Source organism: Pogoniulus pusillus, chromosome 4, assembly GCF_015220805.1.
Source record: "Pogoniulus pusillus isolate bPogPus1 chromosome 4, bPogPus1.pri, whole genome shotgun sequence".
NCBI lineage: Eukaryota > Metazoa > Chordata > Aves > Piciformes > Lybiidae > Pogoniulus > Pogoniulus pusillus.
The window spans coordinates 43,082,101-43,101,411 of record NC_087267.1 but is presented as its reverse complement, the minus strand read 5'-3'; the positions used below and the strand labels follow the sequence as shown (position 1 = coordinate 43,101,411).

General features: G+C 44.0%; 1 protein-coding gene across 2 annotated transcripts in view; it reads right to left on the bottom strand.

Annotated features, from left to right (window-relative positions):
* SFMBT2 (Scm like with four mbt domains 2) overlaps window positions 1-19,311 on the bottom strand; it is a 173,663-nt gene that overhangs the window by 85,452 nt on the left and 68,900 nt on the right. For both annotated transcript variants that reach the window (XM_064142702.1, XM_064142701.1), the window contains exons 5-6: window positions 10,147-10,235; window positions 5,765-6,011 (exon numbers count right to left, since the gene is read on the bottom strand). In XM_064142702.1, the coding sequence (XP_063998772.1) occupies window positions 5,765-6,011; window positions 10,147-10,235 (336 nt within the window). The remainder of the gene's footprint in view (window positions 1-5,764; window positions 6,012-10,146; window positions 10,236-19,311) is intronic.

Genomic DNA, 19,311 nt, shown 5'->3' with positions numbered 1-19,311 from the left:
TGTTTCTTCCTTTTCTGGTTTATATAATGCCAAAGAGAGACATACTCAATACAATATGATTTTGCCCCAAGCAGCAGCTAGGGTTTTGTTTCAACTAGCAAAGAACCTAAGTTTTGTAAAACTCTGATACTTACTCCCTAACTGCCTAGAGAGAGAAAGTTGATAACAGACTATCACAAAATCACAGAATAGTGGGAGCTGGACAAGAGCTTTAGAGCTTAGACAGAATCACAGAATAGTAGAGCATGTGAATTTAAACACACTTAAAGGGAAATGTTAACCTTTGGACACTGTTTTTAATTCCTTAGCTGTCTGGTTGTTAATGGTAATATACATTTTGAGTCTTTATTTGCAGTGCTCAGAAGCATTAAGAAGTGCACTATCTAGTTGTTGGTTATTTTATAGCCTTGTTGCCCAGTTCTCCCCTGCTTGGAGCAGCTCTGATTGGCTTGAAGAGGAAAGGAGGAAAGACTCACCCTGTTTCTTCCTTTTCTGGTTTAAATAATGCCAAAGAGGGACATACTCAATACAATATGATTTTGCCCCAAGCAGCAGCTAGGGTTTTGTTTCAACTAGCAAAGAACCTAAGTTTTGGAAAACTCTGATACTTACTCCCCAACTGCCTAGAGAGAGAAAGCTGAGGACAGACTATCACAAAACCACAGAATAATAGGAGCTGGAAAGAGGCTTTACAGCTCACACAGAATAGTAGAGGTTTGAAGTACCCTCTGGAAATCATCTAGTCCAATCCTGCTGCCAGAGGAGGTTCACCTAGAGCAGGCTGCACAAGACAGTGACCAGAAAGGGAGAGTCCACAACCACTCTGGGCAGCCTATTCCAGGGCTCCAGAACCCTCAAAGGAAGGAAGTTTTTCCTTAAATTCAAGTACAGCCTTTTATGTTCTAGCTTATGTCCACTGGCCCTTGTCCTCTCACTGAACACCACTGAAAAGAGCCCAGTCTTTAGCTTCTACTGTGATGGAAATAAAACATAGGCAAGATGGAGAAAGTGGTCTTTTGGGCAAATTTGCCCAAAAATCAATAAAAGCAAGCAGTAACTTCTTTGGGCAGTGTCAACAATCATCAAGATATAAAGACAATTCCAACTGTTTGAATAAGCAGAAAGCAATATCATATGCACATTTAATTAGTGGCAGCTCACTTATGCAGGCAAGTATATGGGCAGTAAATTGCACAGTTAAGAGAGCATAAAGCATTTTGTTTAAGTGCTAGGGTTGCAGGTAATTGAACCCAGTGTACTGTGTCAATTTGTATTTAGGTTAACAAGGAGCAAGCAATTAAAATGACTGCCAATTTGTCTTTAAATAGAAAATAACATAAAAGAAGGCAATCTCTCTCTGCATAAACAGTAGAGGTAAGCCCATCAGTGGCTTTATGTCAAGCAGCCAGTGCCAATTTGCACAAGTAAGGAGGCTTATTTTAAATTCAGATATATGTCGGGGGGGGGGGGGGGGGGGGGGAGGAAATGAGATATGACCTCTTTGCCTCAGTTAAAAGGGCTCACAGAATCATTTAGATTGGTAAAGACCTTAAAGATCATCAAGGCAAACTGTTAACCTAACACTGCTGAGACATACAAAGTCCTTAAAGTTGCCATTTGGGCTAAACAGGACAGATGCTATTTCCTAAGGACCCTCCTGCATATTCTTGTACATTAAGTGGGTACTAGGACACTGCAGACATTTGGATCCATGGGATTTCCTTTACAGGAGATGCTCTGCATTCTGTAAAGCTGGCTTCAAACTGCTGTGCAAAGTGAAGCCAAACCTAACAGGTCACAGGGGTCAATGAACACAGGAGAAACAGCCCAGTGACAAAGGCAAATAAAGCTGAAGGTGCAAGCTTCCAAGTCAAGAGTAGGCAAAGTATTGTCACAACCTACAGAACTGATGTGTAACTGAACATCTTCATTTGATAGCAACTGAACATGGAGCCTGATTGAGAGGAGTTGTGTGTCCTTAAGCATCTCTTTGGAGAAGATTCATAATAACTCTATACGTAGTCTAAGGCTGTTCCTGTTATCAAAGAGTCACTTTAACTGGCTTTAGATGTTCAAAAGTTAGACAATCAGGTCTGTGTTCATTGCTTTCAACATCCATGAGTGGAAAAATATGCTCATGAAGATGTTATTTCATCTAACCTGTGTTAGACATTTCTTAGGGATCCTTTTTTCTCCACCCATCATAAAGACAAAACAACAGGTCACGCTGAACTGTCTTTTTGACACTTACACCACAGCAGGTGAATCCAATCCCTGATGTGTAGACACCCAACATACTGCTCACAGGCTCTCTCTTTCCTAAGAAGGTCCATTCTGGGTCTTCCAAACAACAAAGGTTTTTCTAGTTCCAATCCTATTTGCTACAAACGTCTGTAGAAGGGATATAAGCAGGGAACAATGTGTCCTTAGGACACTGTCCTGGCATGAGGTCCTTTGGATATTGCATCCTGTGGCAGTTTGTAGTTTGGTAGCATCATCCCCAAGTTTCTTTAGAGCTCTCTTCTGCCAGCATCTCATCCTTGCATCTCATTACTGATTCTCTGTCTTCTTGCATCAAGAGTTCTTTTGCAGAGTCATTAATTGGAAGCAGCTCACATAAGACCAGCTACCTTCTTTTTTTCTCCTTCTTCCTCCTCTGGGTTAATGCCTCAAATGCTTTATTCATCCATTCTGCTTTATGTTAGGTGGACAACAAATGGCAGATATAGTCCACTATGGCAGAAGTGGAACAACCAGCATTCCTGCCTCCTGCCTGTCTGGATACTCTCTGGAGTGCAAAGCCTGAGAGCTGAGTGGACCAGGAGGGAGGATAAAAGAATGATCCTTGAGGAAAGTGCACAGGAGAGAACTTGTGAGAAAACAGAAGGATTCAAATCCTAAGAGTCTTTTCTCAGCAAACTCCTATAAGATTCAACTTTGGGAAAGGTCAGTGACCACCTATTTAAGCCAATGGAAGTCAGGAAGATGATCTGAGCATTGAATTCATTAATAATAATGTTTGCTAAAAAAGAAAAGGGCCAAAGAAATGCTGCAGAAAGGAAACTGGCATCAGATGAAGGCAGATAAGAGGGCTGGAGCAGCTCTGCTATGAGCACAGACTGAAAGAGTTGGGGCTGTTCAGTCTGCAGAAGAGAAGGCTCTCAGGTGACCTTCTTGTGGCCTTCCAGTAACTGAAGGGGGGCTACAAAAAAGCTGGAGAGGGACTTTTCAGGCTCTCAGGGAGTGACAGGACTAGGGGGAATGGAGCTAAGCTGGAGGTGGGGAGGTTCAGAGTGGAGGTGAGGAGGAAGTTGTTGAGCATGAGAGTGGTGAGAGGCTGGCATGGGTTGCCCAGGGAGGTGGTTGAGGCCCCATGCCTGGAGGTGTTTAGGACCAGGCTGGATGAGGCTGTGGGCAGTCTGCTCTAGGGTAGGGTGTCCATGGCCATGGCAGAGGGGTTGGAACTAGATGCTCCTTGTGGTCCCTTCCAAGCCTGACTGATTCTATGATTCTGTGATTAAAAACAAGGACTCCTTTGCCTGATTCTATATTTCTGTGATTCTACAGACGAGAACAAGAGAAAGACATTTTAAAAGGAGCTGAATCAATTAGAGGGGAAAAGAAACATACACAACTTCAGCAAACAAAGTCCAATAACAAGTCTAGAGACAGGACAATTGGAAAAAAAATAAAGAAAAGAAAGGCAGGGAGGAATCCACAGAGAAGAAAGCACTACTAGATAAAAAGAAGGAAAGAGAAGAGAAAGAGTGGAGTAAATGAAAAAGGAAGCACAAATCTTGTTTGGGCCATTTCTGTATTGATCCACCAAACCTATACAGGCCAAAAGGGTTCAAAGATGGTCAATGAAAAAGTGTTTCTCCGTGACACAAATACACTGTAAAATAACAGAGTAAGTGATTGTCATGCTCTCCAGCATTCACATCCAATTTAGAAGGCATGGGGAACATTGATTCCTACCTACCAGTGCAGAAAAACACATACTTCCAAAAAGCATTTGAGACCCCATGTTAGACTCAAGGTCAGACTTGTGAACATGGCAATTACATTTATCAGGGTAACCTCTCTGAATCAGGTGTAATGGACAGAAGTCACATTGGTAACACCTCCCCTTTCTGCTATCATTTGACACTCGTGGAAAAAAATTCAGGCCACAACACAAGGAAAAAGAGGCACAAACTTGGACATATTGTTCACCTCTGCTATGCCAAAACCTGTGCATTAACCTCATCTCTCAAGGGAAATGCTAGTTCTGGGGCATCCAGCTTAGAGGTGCAAGCAGTTAGCAAATGAGGGTCATAGGACTAGTTAGCAAATGAGGGTTGTAGGACTAGGCAAACAGCTTTGTGGCCCCAAGTATCACAGAATCATAGAATGGAATGTTGGAAGGGACTTGTAGAAATCATCTGGTCTATGTTAAAGAGACTGTCACCTTCGACCTGACATCCACCCTTCAGGTATTTATAGGCATTAATAAGATCCCCTCTCAGCCTTCTTTTACCAAGACTAAACAGCCCCAAGTTTTTTTTCATAGAAGTACAATTCACAGCTTTATACAGACACTGCACAGTCTCCCCTAAAGACAGCCACACATGCAACAGTCCAGTGTTTAATCAGATCCCTAACTCCAAGAGAGTTCGAGTCAGTCAACTCGACTCAGCCAACCTGACTCAACCAACTCAAGCCAGAGCCAAACATCCTCAGTAGAGAGAAACTTTCATGCCCAGAAACTTTCATGAAGTTTTGACCAATATTACCAGATGGTGGGGAAAATTCACCCTGCCAGTCATCCTCTCCTGTAACAGAGTTTATACTGGGTGGATAAACATCTCCAAAGATAGAATTATTTTATTGGACACTGCTTCCTTCCAGGAGTGAGCTGAGCTGAACTAAAGTTTACCTAACCCACTTTGAACCCAAATTAGATGGGTTTCTAGCTATAACATGCCATCTGTGTTATAGCTAGAAACTACTGTCAAAGCAATGTGAACGCTGCAGAAGAAATTAGCTGCCACAAGTGTGCTAGTTTGAAGCAGGGTAGAATGTTTTGGTGAGAAGAACTAGATCACAGGCTGTGAAAGGAAAGCAGTGGTGATATCTGCTTCCCTCAGAGTCTTGCTGAAGAAGAAAGGAAAACATTAGATAACACTCTGGCCATTTTCTCTCACTTTCTGCCTTGGGCTTCTGGCTGAGCTGCATCTCCCTAACCTCACCTTCCATTTGGACTAACCCACCTTTGCTTTATAACCTCTTGCCTGAACCTCTATAGGACTGGGGTAAGGTTGAGAGGGGCAGGGGGAAGGTGCAGGGGTGGTTGAGAGCCCCTCCTGGGGACTCAGGTTTCTGGGAGGGGAGTTGTGCTTCTGTATTACTTTTACCTTGTATATTTCTGTATATATATTTCTGGATGTGGCACTTGGTGCCGTGGTCTAGCCTTGAGCTCTGTGGTAAAGGGTTGGACTTGATGATCTGTGAGGTCTCTTCCAACCCTGATGATACTGTGATATAACTGTATATATTGTAAATATCTGCTTGTATATTGTGCTAGCTGTAAATAAATAGCTTCATTTATGTGATACTGTGATACTGTGATATTCCCAGAGCTGGCTGAGACTTGTCTGGGTGAGTTCTAAAGTGGGGGGGGGGGGGGGGGGGGCAGGGTACACCCAAACCATCACAACAAGTATCTCACCACATCAGTAAATGCCACAAAAGAGAGAGACTATTTTTTTAGGAAGCTGCTTACCTGCAGGTGGATCCATTCTGTATTTATTCTCTTGACACCAACCGACTGGTCGAAGTCTGCAATCCAAGTAAAACAACCACTGGTCATAGGATTCAGTCTCCTCCAATCCCACATAGCGAAGGCGTAATCTTCCTCCAACATTTTCAACCACACTAACTATCCAGTACTGAAAGGGGTTCTGGGAATCCTGCAGCTCTATTAAGGAATCAACTGTAATGAGGTCTACAGGGTTTTTTCCTCGCAGAGGCTGTTTGAATAGAAGCAAAACTCCTTATTTTAAACTTTATTTGAAGACTTCTCAAGGAAACAGATGACAGCAGAAGATTATTTTTGTTTTTCACACCATCATCCAAGCGATCAGCAAACAGTCTGTTCTTCTTCTATTTTACCCAATGTCTTCCAAGTGCAAATTCAGAAGTAAAACAGAAAACAACAGTTGTGCTAATTTCTCAACCGACATCATCATCATTATCATCAACAACAGCAACAAAAGGAATAATAAAAGGTGGAACAGCTCATAAAGCTCCTTCATTCAGGATGCTCCTGAACAAATCCAAGCCCAGTTATACCAGAGGACTTCAAACCAAATTCTCATTGATTGCAGCTGATAAATACCAATCACAGGAACTGGACTATGGTATTTACTTAAAAGGCAACTACTTTGGACATGACCCTGAAACTGTCCTCTGCGTGTGTTAATCTTTCTCACCAAAGGCTTTACCTCATTCCTACTGGCACGTAGAGCAAATGACTCCCCATAGCCATGGGTGCAAGAGCCTACGGTGATTACTTCAAAGCCCAATGCCAATAGCAGGTTCCCACCAGCTTCAGTGGTCTTGGCATCAAAGTCTAAGGCACAGAGGATTTGCTGGGTCAAGCCACCACGCTCAATAAATCCCAGTGACTGAGGTTATTTGCTTAGGCACAGTATATTCTGTGATCCCAGTTTTGCAACCATTTACACATGTGCTTAACTTTACACCTACAAAGCTGCCAACCACAGGCATTAAAAAAACATGAGATGCTTTGCAGTGTGGTACCTTTGGGGCTTAGTGCTCTTCTGTTGTCATTGTGAATATCTGTGTTGCCAAGTGGGTTTTTTCTTTCCCCACTAACCTAACGGTTACATTTCTTCTCTTCGTTTTTTTGTTACATACAAGCTACAATTGTCACTAAATTCTCATTTCACAGCTTTAACAGCAGCACTGAAAAAAGACCTCAAAATTTGGGATCGTTTGCCCTCAAAAGGAGATGCTAAACACAGGCAAAATAAATTAATTAAAAATAAATGAATTTAACCTGGACAGGCTGGAGAGGTGGGCACAAGCCAACCTCATGAGGCTGAACAAGATCAAGTGCAAGGTCCTGCATCTGGGTCGGGGCAATCCCAAGCACAAATACAGGCTTGGTAGTGATTGGCTGGAGAGCAGCCATGAGGAGAGGGACTTGGGGTTGCTGGTGGATGAGAAGTTCAACATGAGCCAGTAGTGTGCACTTGCAGCTCAGAAAGCCAACCAGATCCTGGGCTGCATCAGGAGAAGTGTGGCCAGCAGGTCAAGGGAGGTGATTCTGCCCCTCTACTGTGCTCTGCTGGGACCCCACCTGGAGTACTGCATCCAGTTCTGGAGCCTCTATTACAAGAAGGATGTGGAGATGCTGGAGTGTGTCCAGAGAAGGGCCACGAGGATGCTCAGAGGGCTGCAGCACCTCTGCTAGGAGGACAGGGTGAAAGAGTTGGGGCTGTTCAGTCTGCAGCAGAGAAGGCTGCAAGGTGACTTTCTTGTGGCCTTCCAGTATCTGAAGGGTGCCTACAAAAAAAGTTGGGGAGGGACTTTTCAGGATATCAGGGAATGACAGGACTAGGGGGAATGGAGCAAAGCTGGAGGTGGGTAGGTTCAGAGTGGAGGTGAGGAGGAAGTTGTTCATCATGAGAGTGGTGAGAGGCTGGAATGGGTTGCTCAGGGAGATGGTTGAGACCCCATCCCTGGAAGTGTTTAAGGCCAGGCTGGATGAGGCTGTGGCCAGCCTGAATCTAGGGTAGGGTGTCCATGCCCATGGCAGGGGGGTTTGGAACTAGATGCTCCTTATGGTCCCTTCCAACCCTGACTGATTCTATGATTCTGTGATTTAAAAACAAGGACTCCTTTGACTTTTTCCTGCATATTTTCCCCAACTGTACTGAATTAAACAAAATAAACTTTTTCACAGTTCTGGGTTTGATTTTTTAAATACTAATTCTGTAAATCAGTGTTAGCCCAGAGTGGTTCTTTCTAGTGGTGGTTAGGAAAAAAAAAAAAAAAAAAAAAGAAAAAGAAAACAAGAAAAAAAGGCTTTTTTTTTTGTTAGGTTGGGTTTTTTTTTAGTCTTTTTTCTTACTGAATTTTGAAAACATTCCAAATTTTGGCATGCAAATGATTTTCACAGCATCTCGATCCAAAAACAGTGCAGGCAACAGAATGAGAATTTGGTTTAAGGAAAAGAAATACTTCTAGAGTTAACTACAATTTTATCACATCTGCAGTTTTAAACCAGCTTTATGATTAATACACACTTCTCAGAACGATATATTTGCCATTATAAGCCACTCCTCCACAGTGTGAGCTACAAGCACCTATTTAATCTCTTCAAATATCATTTCATGGCAAAATGCAGTGCTCCAATTTAATGACATAATAGAAACCTAATGGGTTTGGGTTTTCCTCTCGTGCAACTGCTTCAATTGCAACAAAACATTCTTGAACATGAAATGATGGTGTATTCATTTAACTTTTAGCTCATCATAAATCCCTGGCTCTATAAAAGCAAATATTACTCCTCTGATTTGTGTGCTGAATTTTCAAGCCAACGGGTTGTCACTTTACCCCTGAGAACCGAATGGCTGAGATTAATAATTGGCTTGCATGAAATATTAACATTTACCATATTGCCAAGGACTCTTTATATGCACAGCTAGCATGTGAAAATACAAAAGAGGTATCACTAGATATTGATTTAACAGTGCAAGAACGATCTGCAGCACTCACGGGCAGCAAATCTATCGACAGGGCATTACATACAGACAGCACCAAGCACATAAATTGCATGAAACACCACAGGAACACAGGACATGTCAGAAAAAGGGTCAGAAACTGTTTGAACCCAACACACTGTTTTCTCTCCCTGCACTTCTGCCCGAGGCTGCTTTTTTTCTCTTTCTGAGTAACTGAATTGGGAGGTTGGTGATGGCACTGGTGTAACACCAGACATGGTGTTGGACACCACCAGCTTGTTACATGTGTCATCTGGGAAGGGTGTAATTATAGGGATGCAGCAGACCTGAGGTTGTGCATTATTTTGGGTGTGCAAGGCCTAACACATGGCGGGGGGGGGTGGATAAAAACATCCCAGATCATACAGCATCGATTTTCCCTGCCAGTTGCTGCACTGGCATGTTGAAAAAGGATGCAGCTGTGACTGATGGGACTGACCAGGGACAAAATGATCAAAAGTGGTGTCTGGATGCACACTTGCTTCCAAAAAGTCAATGTGAGCACTTACAGAAAGGTACAGAGCACTTACAGAAAGGTACAGAAAAGTACATACTACCTGCATGTCTTCACTCTTAGCTTAAGTACAAAGGGACAGGGAGAACTATGTCTTGCAGGATGTGTTGTTTCCTCTCCAAATGCTCCCACCGCATTCACATGAGAGCTCAGCAGGTCCTGACCAAAAAGGTGTCCTGCTACCATGATTTCAAGACAAATCTGCAGGATTTTTGCCCAGTATCTCAAGGCAGGCTGAGGCTATCCCAAGTGCAAGTCACCCTATAATGTACTGCACAGACCGGGCTCTTGGTCATATGGGTATACCCAAATGAACAGATCCTTGTTCTATCCTGACTACTGGTGATTGAGGTCACCTCGTCCAACTGTCCTGCTAAATCTGACTGCTGTGTTTAAGTTAAAGCAATGTCCCTGAGGGAATTATTTCCACATACACATAAACCTTACAGTGCTCCCCATCAACCTATTAAATCCCCAACATACGTCCTGACTTGAAAGTTCAGGTCACCTGTTTGGTGTATCTAACCAGGCACAGTTCCTTCTGTGGGCTGCATCCTTCCTATATGCTCTCCTTCACCACCTAAGTCTGAGTACCCAACATTCTAAGCATCACACCACTACAGGTCAAAGACAAAACAAACTACCCATCAGAGAGTCAGAAGCAGAGCCAGTAGAGCCAAGGCAATGTTGCCACCGACTTTTGGCCAGCACTGGATCAGACTCTGCTGCTGGCACACAGACATTGCAAGCACAGAACCCTAGAGACTGGCAGCACAAAGATTGCTTGCAGCATGCACATCACCACGCTGTATCAGATAGAAACTGCAATCTAATACATACACCTTCCAGTAAATTTGCAGGTGCAGTTCGGGCGCCGGTCAAATCGTGTATGAGGAACTCTGTCCAGTCCATGTATTTCTCCTTGATTGCTGAGAAGAAAGGAAGGAAAAGAAAGGCTTAGCAAAACAATGGACTTGGCACATGCTTTTCAGAGGCAAAATCACAGAATGATTTGGGTTCAAAGAGATGTTTCTAAAGGCCAACCAGTCCAACTCCCCTGCAATGAGCAGGGACATCTTCACATCTTCAACTGTGTCTGGTAACTCAGAGCTCTGAACAAACTGACTTTGAGTGCTTACAGGCAAGGGGCATCCACAACCTCTCTGGGCAACCTGCACCACTGTGTCTACTACCCTCACAATAAAGAATTTCTTCCTAATATCTAATCAAAAGCTACCCTCTTTGATTTGAAACCATTAGCACTCATCCTACCACTATGCTTCATAATAAGCAGCTGTTCATCTTTCTTACAGGCTCCCTTTAAGTACTGAAAGGCCACAATAAGGTCTCCCCAAGAGCCTTCTCCTTCAGACTGAACAGCCCCAACTCACAACAGAGGCATTCCAGCCCTCTTATCATTTTGTCTGGCCCTTCTCTGGATTCACTCCAATAGGCCCATGTCTTTCCTATGAAGACTCCAGAGACACAATACTGCACTTGGCTCAGCTATGATTTATAAAGTCCTTTTGTATGTTCATAGATGATATCAAAAAGAGGAGGGAAAAAGAATTGCAAACTTTCAGTTGCTTGTCAGGACAAGAGCCCTGAGAACATTGTATGCTGTCTACCAAGTCAATAAAAGCCTTTCAAGAAGAAAGGCTTAATAATTTATTAAGAAATTCTATTTAATGCCTGTGTTACCACAGGGATCCATATCCACAGAGTTTCATAAGACTTGAACTGAAATATATCAATGTTGCCCCAGGATTCCAATTCTGATTCACTTTTTGGGGAAACCCATGAAAGTTGGACACCAAAAGGCAATTCAGCAAACCTCAGCTTCAGAGATAGAGATGCTCCTTTAAATGCATTGTGCATTTATAATTGGAAACCCAGAGACCAGATTTTAACTCCACCTGCATGTAAAAGGGAATTAAGTTATGTCATTTCTCTGCCGAAATAATCTTACTCATGTGTGAGATAACAAATACAGATATATTTGTGCTGCTAATGCAACAACACCTATAGAAGAGAAAATCCATGAGCATTTGAGAATGAAAACATTTCCTCTGAACAAAAAATATGGTTTAAAGTCCATCACTCCATAGGAGAGCCTAGGAATCATAGAATCATAGAATCAGTCAGGGTTGGAAGGAACCACAAGAATCATGCAGTTCCAACCCCCCTGCCATGGCCATGGACACCCTACCCTAAAGCAGCCTGACCACAGCCTCATCCAGACTGGCCTTAAACACTTCCAGCCATGGGGCCTCAACCACCTCCCTGGGAAACCCATTCCAGCCTCTCTCCACTCTCATGATGAACAACTTCCTCCTCACCTCCACTCTGAACCTACCCACCTCCAGCTTTGCTCCATTCCCCCTAGTCCTGTCACCCCCTGATATCCTGAAAAGTCCCTCCACAACTTTTTTGTAAGCCACCTTCAGATCCTGGAAGTCCATAATAAGGTCACCTGGGAGCCTCAACTCTTTCAGTCTGTCTTTATAGCAAAGATGTTCCAGCCCTCTGATCACCTCAGTGGCCCTTCTCTGGACACGCTCCAGCATGTCCACATCCTTCTTGTAATGGGTGCTCCAGAACTGGATGCAGTTAGAAGAAGGGCTCTAATCAACCATTATAGGTCCAGATTAATTAAAATCATAAATTTGTTTTGGTTGTAAAAGGCCTTTTAGATCATTGAGTCCAATTATTACTGTAGCACTGCCAAGTCCACCACTAAACCATGTCCCTCCGCATCACATCTACATGTCTACCAAATTCCTCCATGGATAATGACTCCAACACTTCACTGGGCAGCCTCTCCCAATATTTTACAACCTTTTCAGTGAATAAGTTTTTTTCCTATTATCTAATCTAAACCTCTCCTAGTGCAGCTTGAGGCCATTTTCTCTTGTCCCATAAAAATGATAGCAGCCCTCATGTGTCTCTCAAAGGAAGCAGTCATTTGCTCCACGCTTGACATTAAGTCAGCCAGAAGCAATCCAGTCTGAATCACTTTGTGTTTTCACACATATCAGGTTGGGTTTTATAAATGTTTTAAAAGCTTCACAACTATGACTTCTCAATTTTTCCCAGAGACAGATGTCAGCTACCACACTGCCCCAACAATGCACAACCTGAGGTTTCAGGCCTCTGAGAAGGGACAATCTCAGCAGTTAGAGCAGGAGGACATCAGACTTCAAATTAAAATATCACTGTGGATACAAATATTGCCGCTATTGCCTGAAGATCTTTATTGATGATCTGGACCAGGGGATTGAGTCCAGCATCACTAAGTTTGCAGATGACAGCAAGCTAGGAGCAGGTGTTGATCTGTTGGAAGGTAGGAGAGCCCTGCAGAGGGACCTGGGCAGGCTGCATGGGTGGGCAGAGGCCAATGGAATGAGATTGAACAAGGCCAAGTGCAGGGTTATGCACTTTGGCCACAACAACCCCAAGCAGCGCTACAGGCTGGGGACAGAGCAGCTGAGAGCAGCCAGGCAGAAAGGGACCTGGGGGTACTGATAGATTGTAGCTGAAGATGAGCCAGCAGTGTGCCCAGGTGGCCAAGAGAGCCAATGGCATCCTGGCCTGCATCAGGAACAGTGTGGCAAGCAGGACAAGGGAGGTTATTCTGCCCCTGTACTCAGCACTGGTCAGGCCACATCTTGAGTACTGTGTCCAGTTCTGGGCCCCTCAATTCAAGAGAGATGTTGAGGTGCTGGAGCATGTCCAGAGAAGGGCAACAAATCTGGTGAGGGGCCTGGAACACAGCCCTGTGAGGAGAGGCTGAGGGAGCTGGGGGTGTGCAGCCTGCAGAAGAGGAGGCTCAGGGGGGACCTCATTGCTGTCTACAACTACCTGAAGGGAGACTGTAGCCAGGTGGGGGTTGGTCTCTTCTCCCAAGCAACCAGCAGCAGAACAAGGGGACACAGCCTCAAGTTGTGCTGGGGGAAGTATAGGCTGGATGTTAGGAGGAAGTATAGGCTGCCCAGGGAGGTGGTGGAGGTACCGTCCCTGGAGGTCTTCAAGAAAAGCCTGGATGAGGCACTTAGTGCCATGGTCTAGTTGACTGGCTAGGGCTGGGGGCTAGGTTGGACTGGATGATCTTGGAGGTCTCTTCCAACCTGGTTGATTCTATGATTCTATGATTCTATGATTATCTGGCACTACGTGATTCTGGTTGGCCTTCCAGCCAGTATGGGTGCTTGGCACACTTGGCCTCTGGCCCATTTTCAATTTGCATCCTAGATGTCTTATGCAATCCATACAGTTGTCCATGGACAAAGGCAAACACCATGCCCACCAGACCTCATTTCTAGGCTGTGCTCCTTCCCTAAAAGCCAGTTCTCTCAAAGTCACTTAAACTACACATTCAGTTTGTAGATCTTAGTGACTTTAAAAATGCATTTAAATGCATTTAAAATCAGCAAACCTTAAAGTTCTGAACTTGACACTTGGTAAAATAGTACCTGAACTTGCCTGGAACCATTCTAAGTCTTTCTGCAGCACTGACTTTGCATGATTTCTAGGAGACTAATGACTTTTACATCATTTAAGATGAAGGAATAGCCCAAGAAGGAATAGTTTATACATAACAGTTTTCTGTCTCAACATTCCTGTTGCCTACACCTCATCAGTTCCTGTCCACCTACATTAGGCTAAAGAAAACAAGCTCTGTTTTAGCACCAGTGAGAAGATAGTAATTGTCATAATGAATGAGCCTGGAGTCCCTCTAGATCAGACTTCTGCCTCTCACTGTGAACAGCACTGGGTGCATCAGAGAAAGGTGCAAGCTGAACTTCATTTTGGCTCACACCCACAAAGTTGTCAGCCAAATTTTGAATGCCAGAGCTTCATTACTAAGGAATGACAAATGTGATAAAAAGAACATGGTTCAAAGTTTCAAAGCCAGCAAAGGCGGGGGGGAACAGGATCTTAGAAGTTGACAACAGATTTTGAGGGTCTCCATTTCCAGATGCCTGACTTAGAATGTCTTAACAGTGCCTGATTCACAGATCTTGCTGTCAGTCAGTCTCCTTTCTAATGCTCCTCAGAAAAAAAAAACTCCTCTTCAAAAGACTTGCACCTCACAGCTCCTTGACACCTAGAGAAGACAGTACCCTTCTCCACAGTCAGATCTGGATTACAACTTTCCAAAGTCCAAAGTGCCAAGATGACCTTTGGGTTTTTTTTTCAGACAAAGCAGACTCAGCTGAAATAAAAAGAAGCTCCCACTTCCTGAGTGGTTTTAGATCCATCCTTCCCCAAATCTAATATCTGTTGGTTTGCTTTATTTGATTCTTCTTTTCTGCTGTAGATAAAGGGACTCTGGAAACCTCTGGGAGAGAATAGATTTGCTGGAAGGTTTAGGAACAGGGATTTGTGCTTTTTTTTCTGTGTCTGTAGAGTAGAATCAGGTTTCTCAGTGCCACAGTTCAAGTCATTACAATGCAGATACTCATTTTTAGTAGCAATGAATTGAATCTGAATCATCACAATATCTACACAAGCCCCTGAGGGCCAAGTAAAATGCTAAACAAGAACACTCAAAGGAAAAGCTGTTGGGTAAATGAGAATAGGTCTGGTGGGTGTGATGTATGGGTGCCTAAAGTGAGCATGTATCTCAGGAAATGCTGGTGTCTCTCTGGTGTATCAGACCCAGCACCTGTGACCTGAAGCACTGATTTTCAATTGCTAATTTTTGTTTATTAGCTACAGGAAAAAAGCCAACTAAACCTTTCCCTCTTATCTTAATGAAGAGCCCAGCTATCTGGCCAACTTGTGGGATGGTAAGGTGGACAGGACAAAGAATCCTGTTCCACAGGTACCCACTAGTATTGCTACTTTCAAAACATTTATTTTCCTTCTATAAATAAATTCAGTGAGTCAGAAGTGCTCCACAAGGCTCATGTTTTCTCTACATCATAATAGATCCAGCTTTCCAAAGCAACTGTGTGGACTTCCCTACCCAGAATCTGTCAAACTTGAATGCACCTCCGAGCAGAGGTAAGAACTGAAAGCTACCTGTCCATTGACACACTCACCCTTCCCTAACCAGGCAAAGCACACACCTTGGAAAAGGAGTGGCATCCTTCCACAGTGATGCTTCAAACAGGTTGAATGAGGTTTGAGATGTTCTAGTTACCCTGAGGCTGCTTTGGAAACTTCATCCTAAGTAGCAAAGGCTTGCTTGACCAAGATGACAGTAACATACACTTGAGGATTCAATGCTGTACAAGGTACAACCTGCCCAAGAGTCTCAACATCACTATGAATACCAGATCCATCTTAATGCAAGTCTCATAGTCCTACACAGGGTCTGCTGTGCAGAGAAGTGACCAACATGAGATTGTACAGGTCTGAGAGCCTGGGGGCCAACTGCAATCAAATTTATCACAGCAAGAGGAAATGATTCAAGAGAAGTAGAGACAAGGTAGCAGAAAAAAAAAGATTCATTTTAGTCATCTCACTGATGCAAAGGCCACAGTGTGAGTTGAACTGAATGATTAAACACTGGATAATGCAGAGAGCAGACAGGCATTAGCAATGCTCTCACCATGGAAAAAGCATCGGTCAGATCAAAGTACAGCCCAAACACAAAGCACGAGTGGCATGAAATAATGCTCCCCAAAATGCCAATGCTCTTGTAACTGCTTTTCTATCCAGGTTTAGCAGGAAACACCACAGCCCTGTTTGAGCTGCAGCTTGTGCATACAGATGTGCCTCTTTCCTTTGGATCAGGTTCAGTTCATCTTGGAGACAGCATGGGTGGTTGTTTTCACACCTCTGCAGCTCCAAGGCCAAAGGCTTTAAAGCATCTTCCTGCCATCAAAATGCCACAGAACCACCTGCCTTAGAGCAAAGCTGCCCAAAACAGAGGCCAGATCTGCATGTTGCTGAGCCAAGGTGCACCCACAGCGGAGCCAACAGCTCTGCTCCAGATTGCACTCATGGAGGACTAACTGCACAGACAGAAAAGAAAATCCATCTGGATCTAGATTACTATGGAAAGACCTGAAAAAGCTCTCACATTTCTCTCCCCACTTTCTGAGAAGCAGTTGTAGTGGTGCACCAGCTCCCACACTCAGTATTGGGTTGTGCTGTTTGAGCCTAAGCCCAGGCTTTGCCTCCTCCTAACAGACCTCAGTGAAATTATCCAGTCCACAAAAGTGAAAACCCAACATCCCTGCTTCACCTCAGTTTTCACAGTGTGCTACCTTTATGTCTCCCACAGGGGAAACAAAAGCCCTCCTCCTGCCTCCTTCAATGAAAATTACTCATTTCAGAGAGCAGTTTCTAATTTGGCAGATATCACAGCATAGGCTTAAATCAGAAAGAAAAAAAGGACCCTTCCCAATTAAGATTGTCTTTATTTCTGCAGAAGTGGAGGGGTACAGGTCATAAACCAGACCTTCCCTTCCACAGGGCTGAACTCCATCAGAAAAAAACATCACAGCCAACATCCCTCAAATAATAGTAATTCTTTCCTCCTTCTTTCTCTACTCCACTCCCCCCACCCTCAACCTCTCTGATCCCCATTTCTCTCTCCCCTTTCCACCCCCTGTTGTTTTCTCACTTTTACTCCTTAATCTCGTTTTCCCAAGCAAACAACTTCAGGCTGTGGCTGGACCTTCCTGCTCCAAAGCTGGACATCGCAAAGCAGCTGAAGACCAGGGGCTCCTGCAGTGAGGTCAGTGGTTAAAGTGCAAAGTAGAATAACAGATTGGTGTGGGTGAAAAGCAACCTTTAAAGGTCATCTAGTACCAACCCCTGCAGTCAGTCAGAACATCTACAACTAGATCAGGCTGCCTGAAGTCCCAAATAATCTGACCTGGAATGTTTCCAGAGATGGGTCATCTACCATCATTCTGGACCACCTCTACTGGTGTTTTACCACCCTCATTGTAAAAAATTTCTTCCTTGGATCTAGTCTAAATTTTCCCTCTCTGAGCTTAAAACCATTACCCCTTGTCTTGTCACAACAAACCCCATCCCTTTCCTTCTTATAGACCCCCTTTATGTACAGAAAGCTTGCAATAAGGTCTCCCTGGAGCCTTCTCTTCTCTGAACAACCCCAACTCTTTCAGCCTTTCTACACAAGAGAGATGTCCCAGTCTTCTGGTAACTTTTGTGTTCCTCCTCTGGACTTGTTCCAACAGGTCCATGTCTTCCTTGTGCTGAGAACTCCAAGGATGGAGACAGTACTCCAGATAGGGTCTCACCACAGCTGAGGGGCAGAATCCCCTTCCTTCACCACTTCTCACCACGCACCAAGTTTTTCACCACTAAGAGCTTAAGAAAACAACCCTTTCAGCTTGCACTCTGTGTGCTGACCATGAAAAACCATGCAAACTGCAGTTGAAAAAGACCAGAGCACTTCACACCCTGCATCACCACATTCCCTGTAACCCTGCTAACCACACAACAGACAGCCAGGACAGTAGCTTCATTCTCAGCGCGCAACCAGCTGCCCCTGAGATCCTGTAAATCTCTGTGCCCTGTCTCAGCCCAAGCCTATAATGGGTTCAGATTTATCTGCCTCTCCAGAGAAATAACAGATTAAAAGAACATTTACAGTCTCATGAAAGCACTGAGTCACAGGCACTCCATTCAATGAATATGAGATACTATTATCACATTACCAACTCGTGGGATTTTATCTAGTCTCATAGTAGTTGCTGTTTTTCTTAAAGCCACCTCTTTCAGGTCATGGCTTTATAAGAAAATTCTCATTTTCTCTCTCTCTCTTTTTTTTTCAAGAACAGTGCACAGCAAAGCACAAGGAAAAAGCCTTGAATTCTGAAAGACAGAAGACAATAGAAGGAGCACACGCTATTATTTTTGCCTCTTTACAACTGGAGTTTTTTCCCCAAGCCACTCACTTGATTGACAAGAGCAAGAATCAGGAGTTTCAGCTGCCAAATTCACTTAAAGAAACAAATAGCACAAATATGTTATGGGGTTACAGCTTTCTACTACTACTACTTCTCAGAAACACCTTTAACATTCCCTATGAATACTCCTGCCCTTCCCAGCCACATGGGAAAGCATAAGAAGCACAAATGGATGCAGAGTGGACTAGGACCAGAGAGTCAAAGAATTATTTTGGTTGGAGAAAACCTTTAAGGTCATCAAGCTCAACCATTAACTCAGCACTGTCAAGTCCCTCTTACTTACTGAGGATGCCCTTAATCCCTCATACAGATCACTGATAAAGATGTCATACAGAACTGGCTCCTATGCCAAGCCCTGGGGAACACCACTTGTGACCAGCCACCAACTGGATTTAATTCCATTCACCATAACTCTGAGCTCAGGCATCCTTCCATTTCTTTACCCATCAAAGCATCCATCATCCAAGCCATGAGCAGCCAGTCTTTCCAGAATAGTGTGGGAAACAGTGTGAAAAGCTCTATTGAAACAAACTTAGACAACATCCCCATTTTTCCTATGTTTCAAGCCACCAGAGACCATGGAGCAAGTAAGTGTGCCATTACTTTAAATCAATGCAGGATACTGAAAAATAATACATGGTGCATCACTGGATACCTGCATCCGTCTGTCTGCCTACCACTTGAGCACCATCACTGGATACCTACATCCATCTGTCTGCCTATCACTTGAGCACCATCACTGGATACCTACATCCATCTGTCTGCCTATCACTTGAGCACCATCACTGGATACCTACATCCATCTGTCTGCCTACCACCTGAGCACCATCACTGGATACCTACATCCGTCTGTCTGCCTACCACCTGAGCACCATCACTGGATACCTACATCCGTCTGTCTGCCTACCACCTGAGCACCATCACTGGATACCTACATCCGTCTGTCTGACTACCACTTGAGCACCACCACTGGATGCCTACATCCATCTGTCTGACTACCACTTGAGCACCACCACTGGACGCCTACATCCATCTGTCTGCCTGCCACTTGAGCATCATCACTGGATACCTACATCCATCTGTCTGACTACCACTTGAGCACCATCAC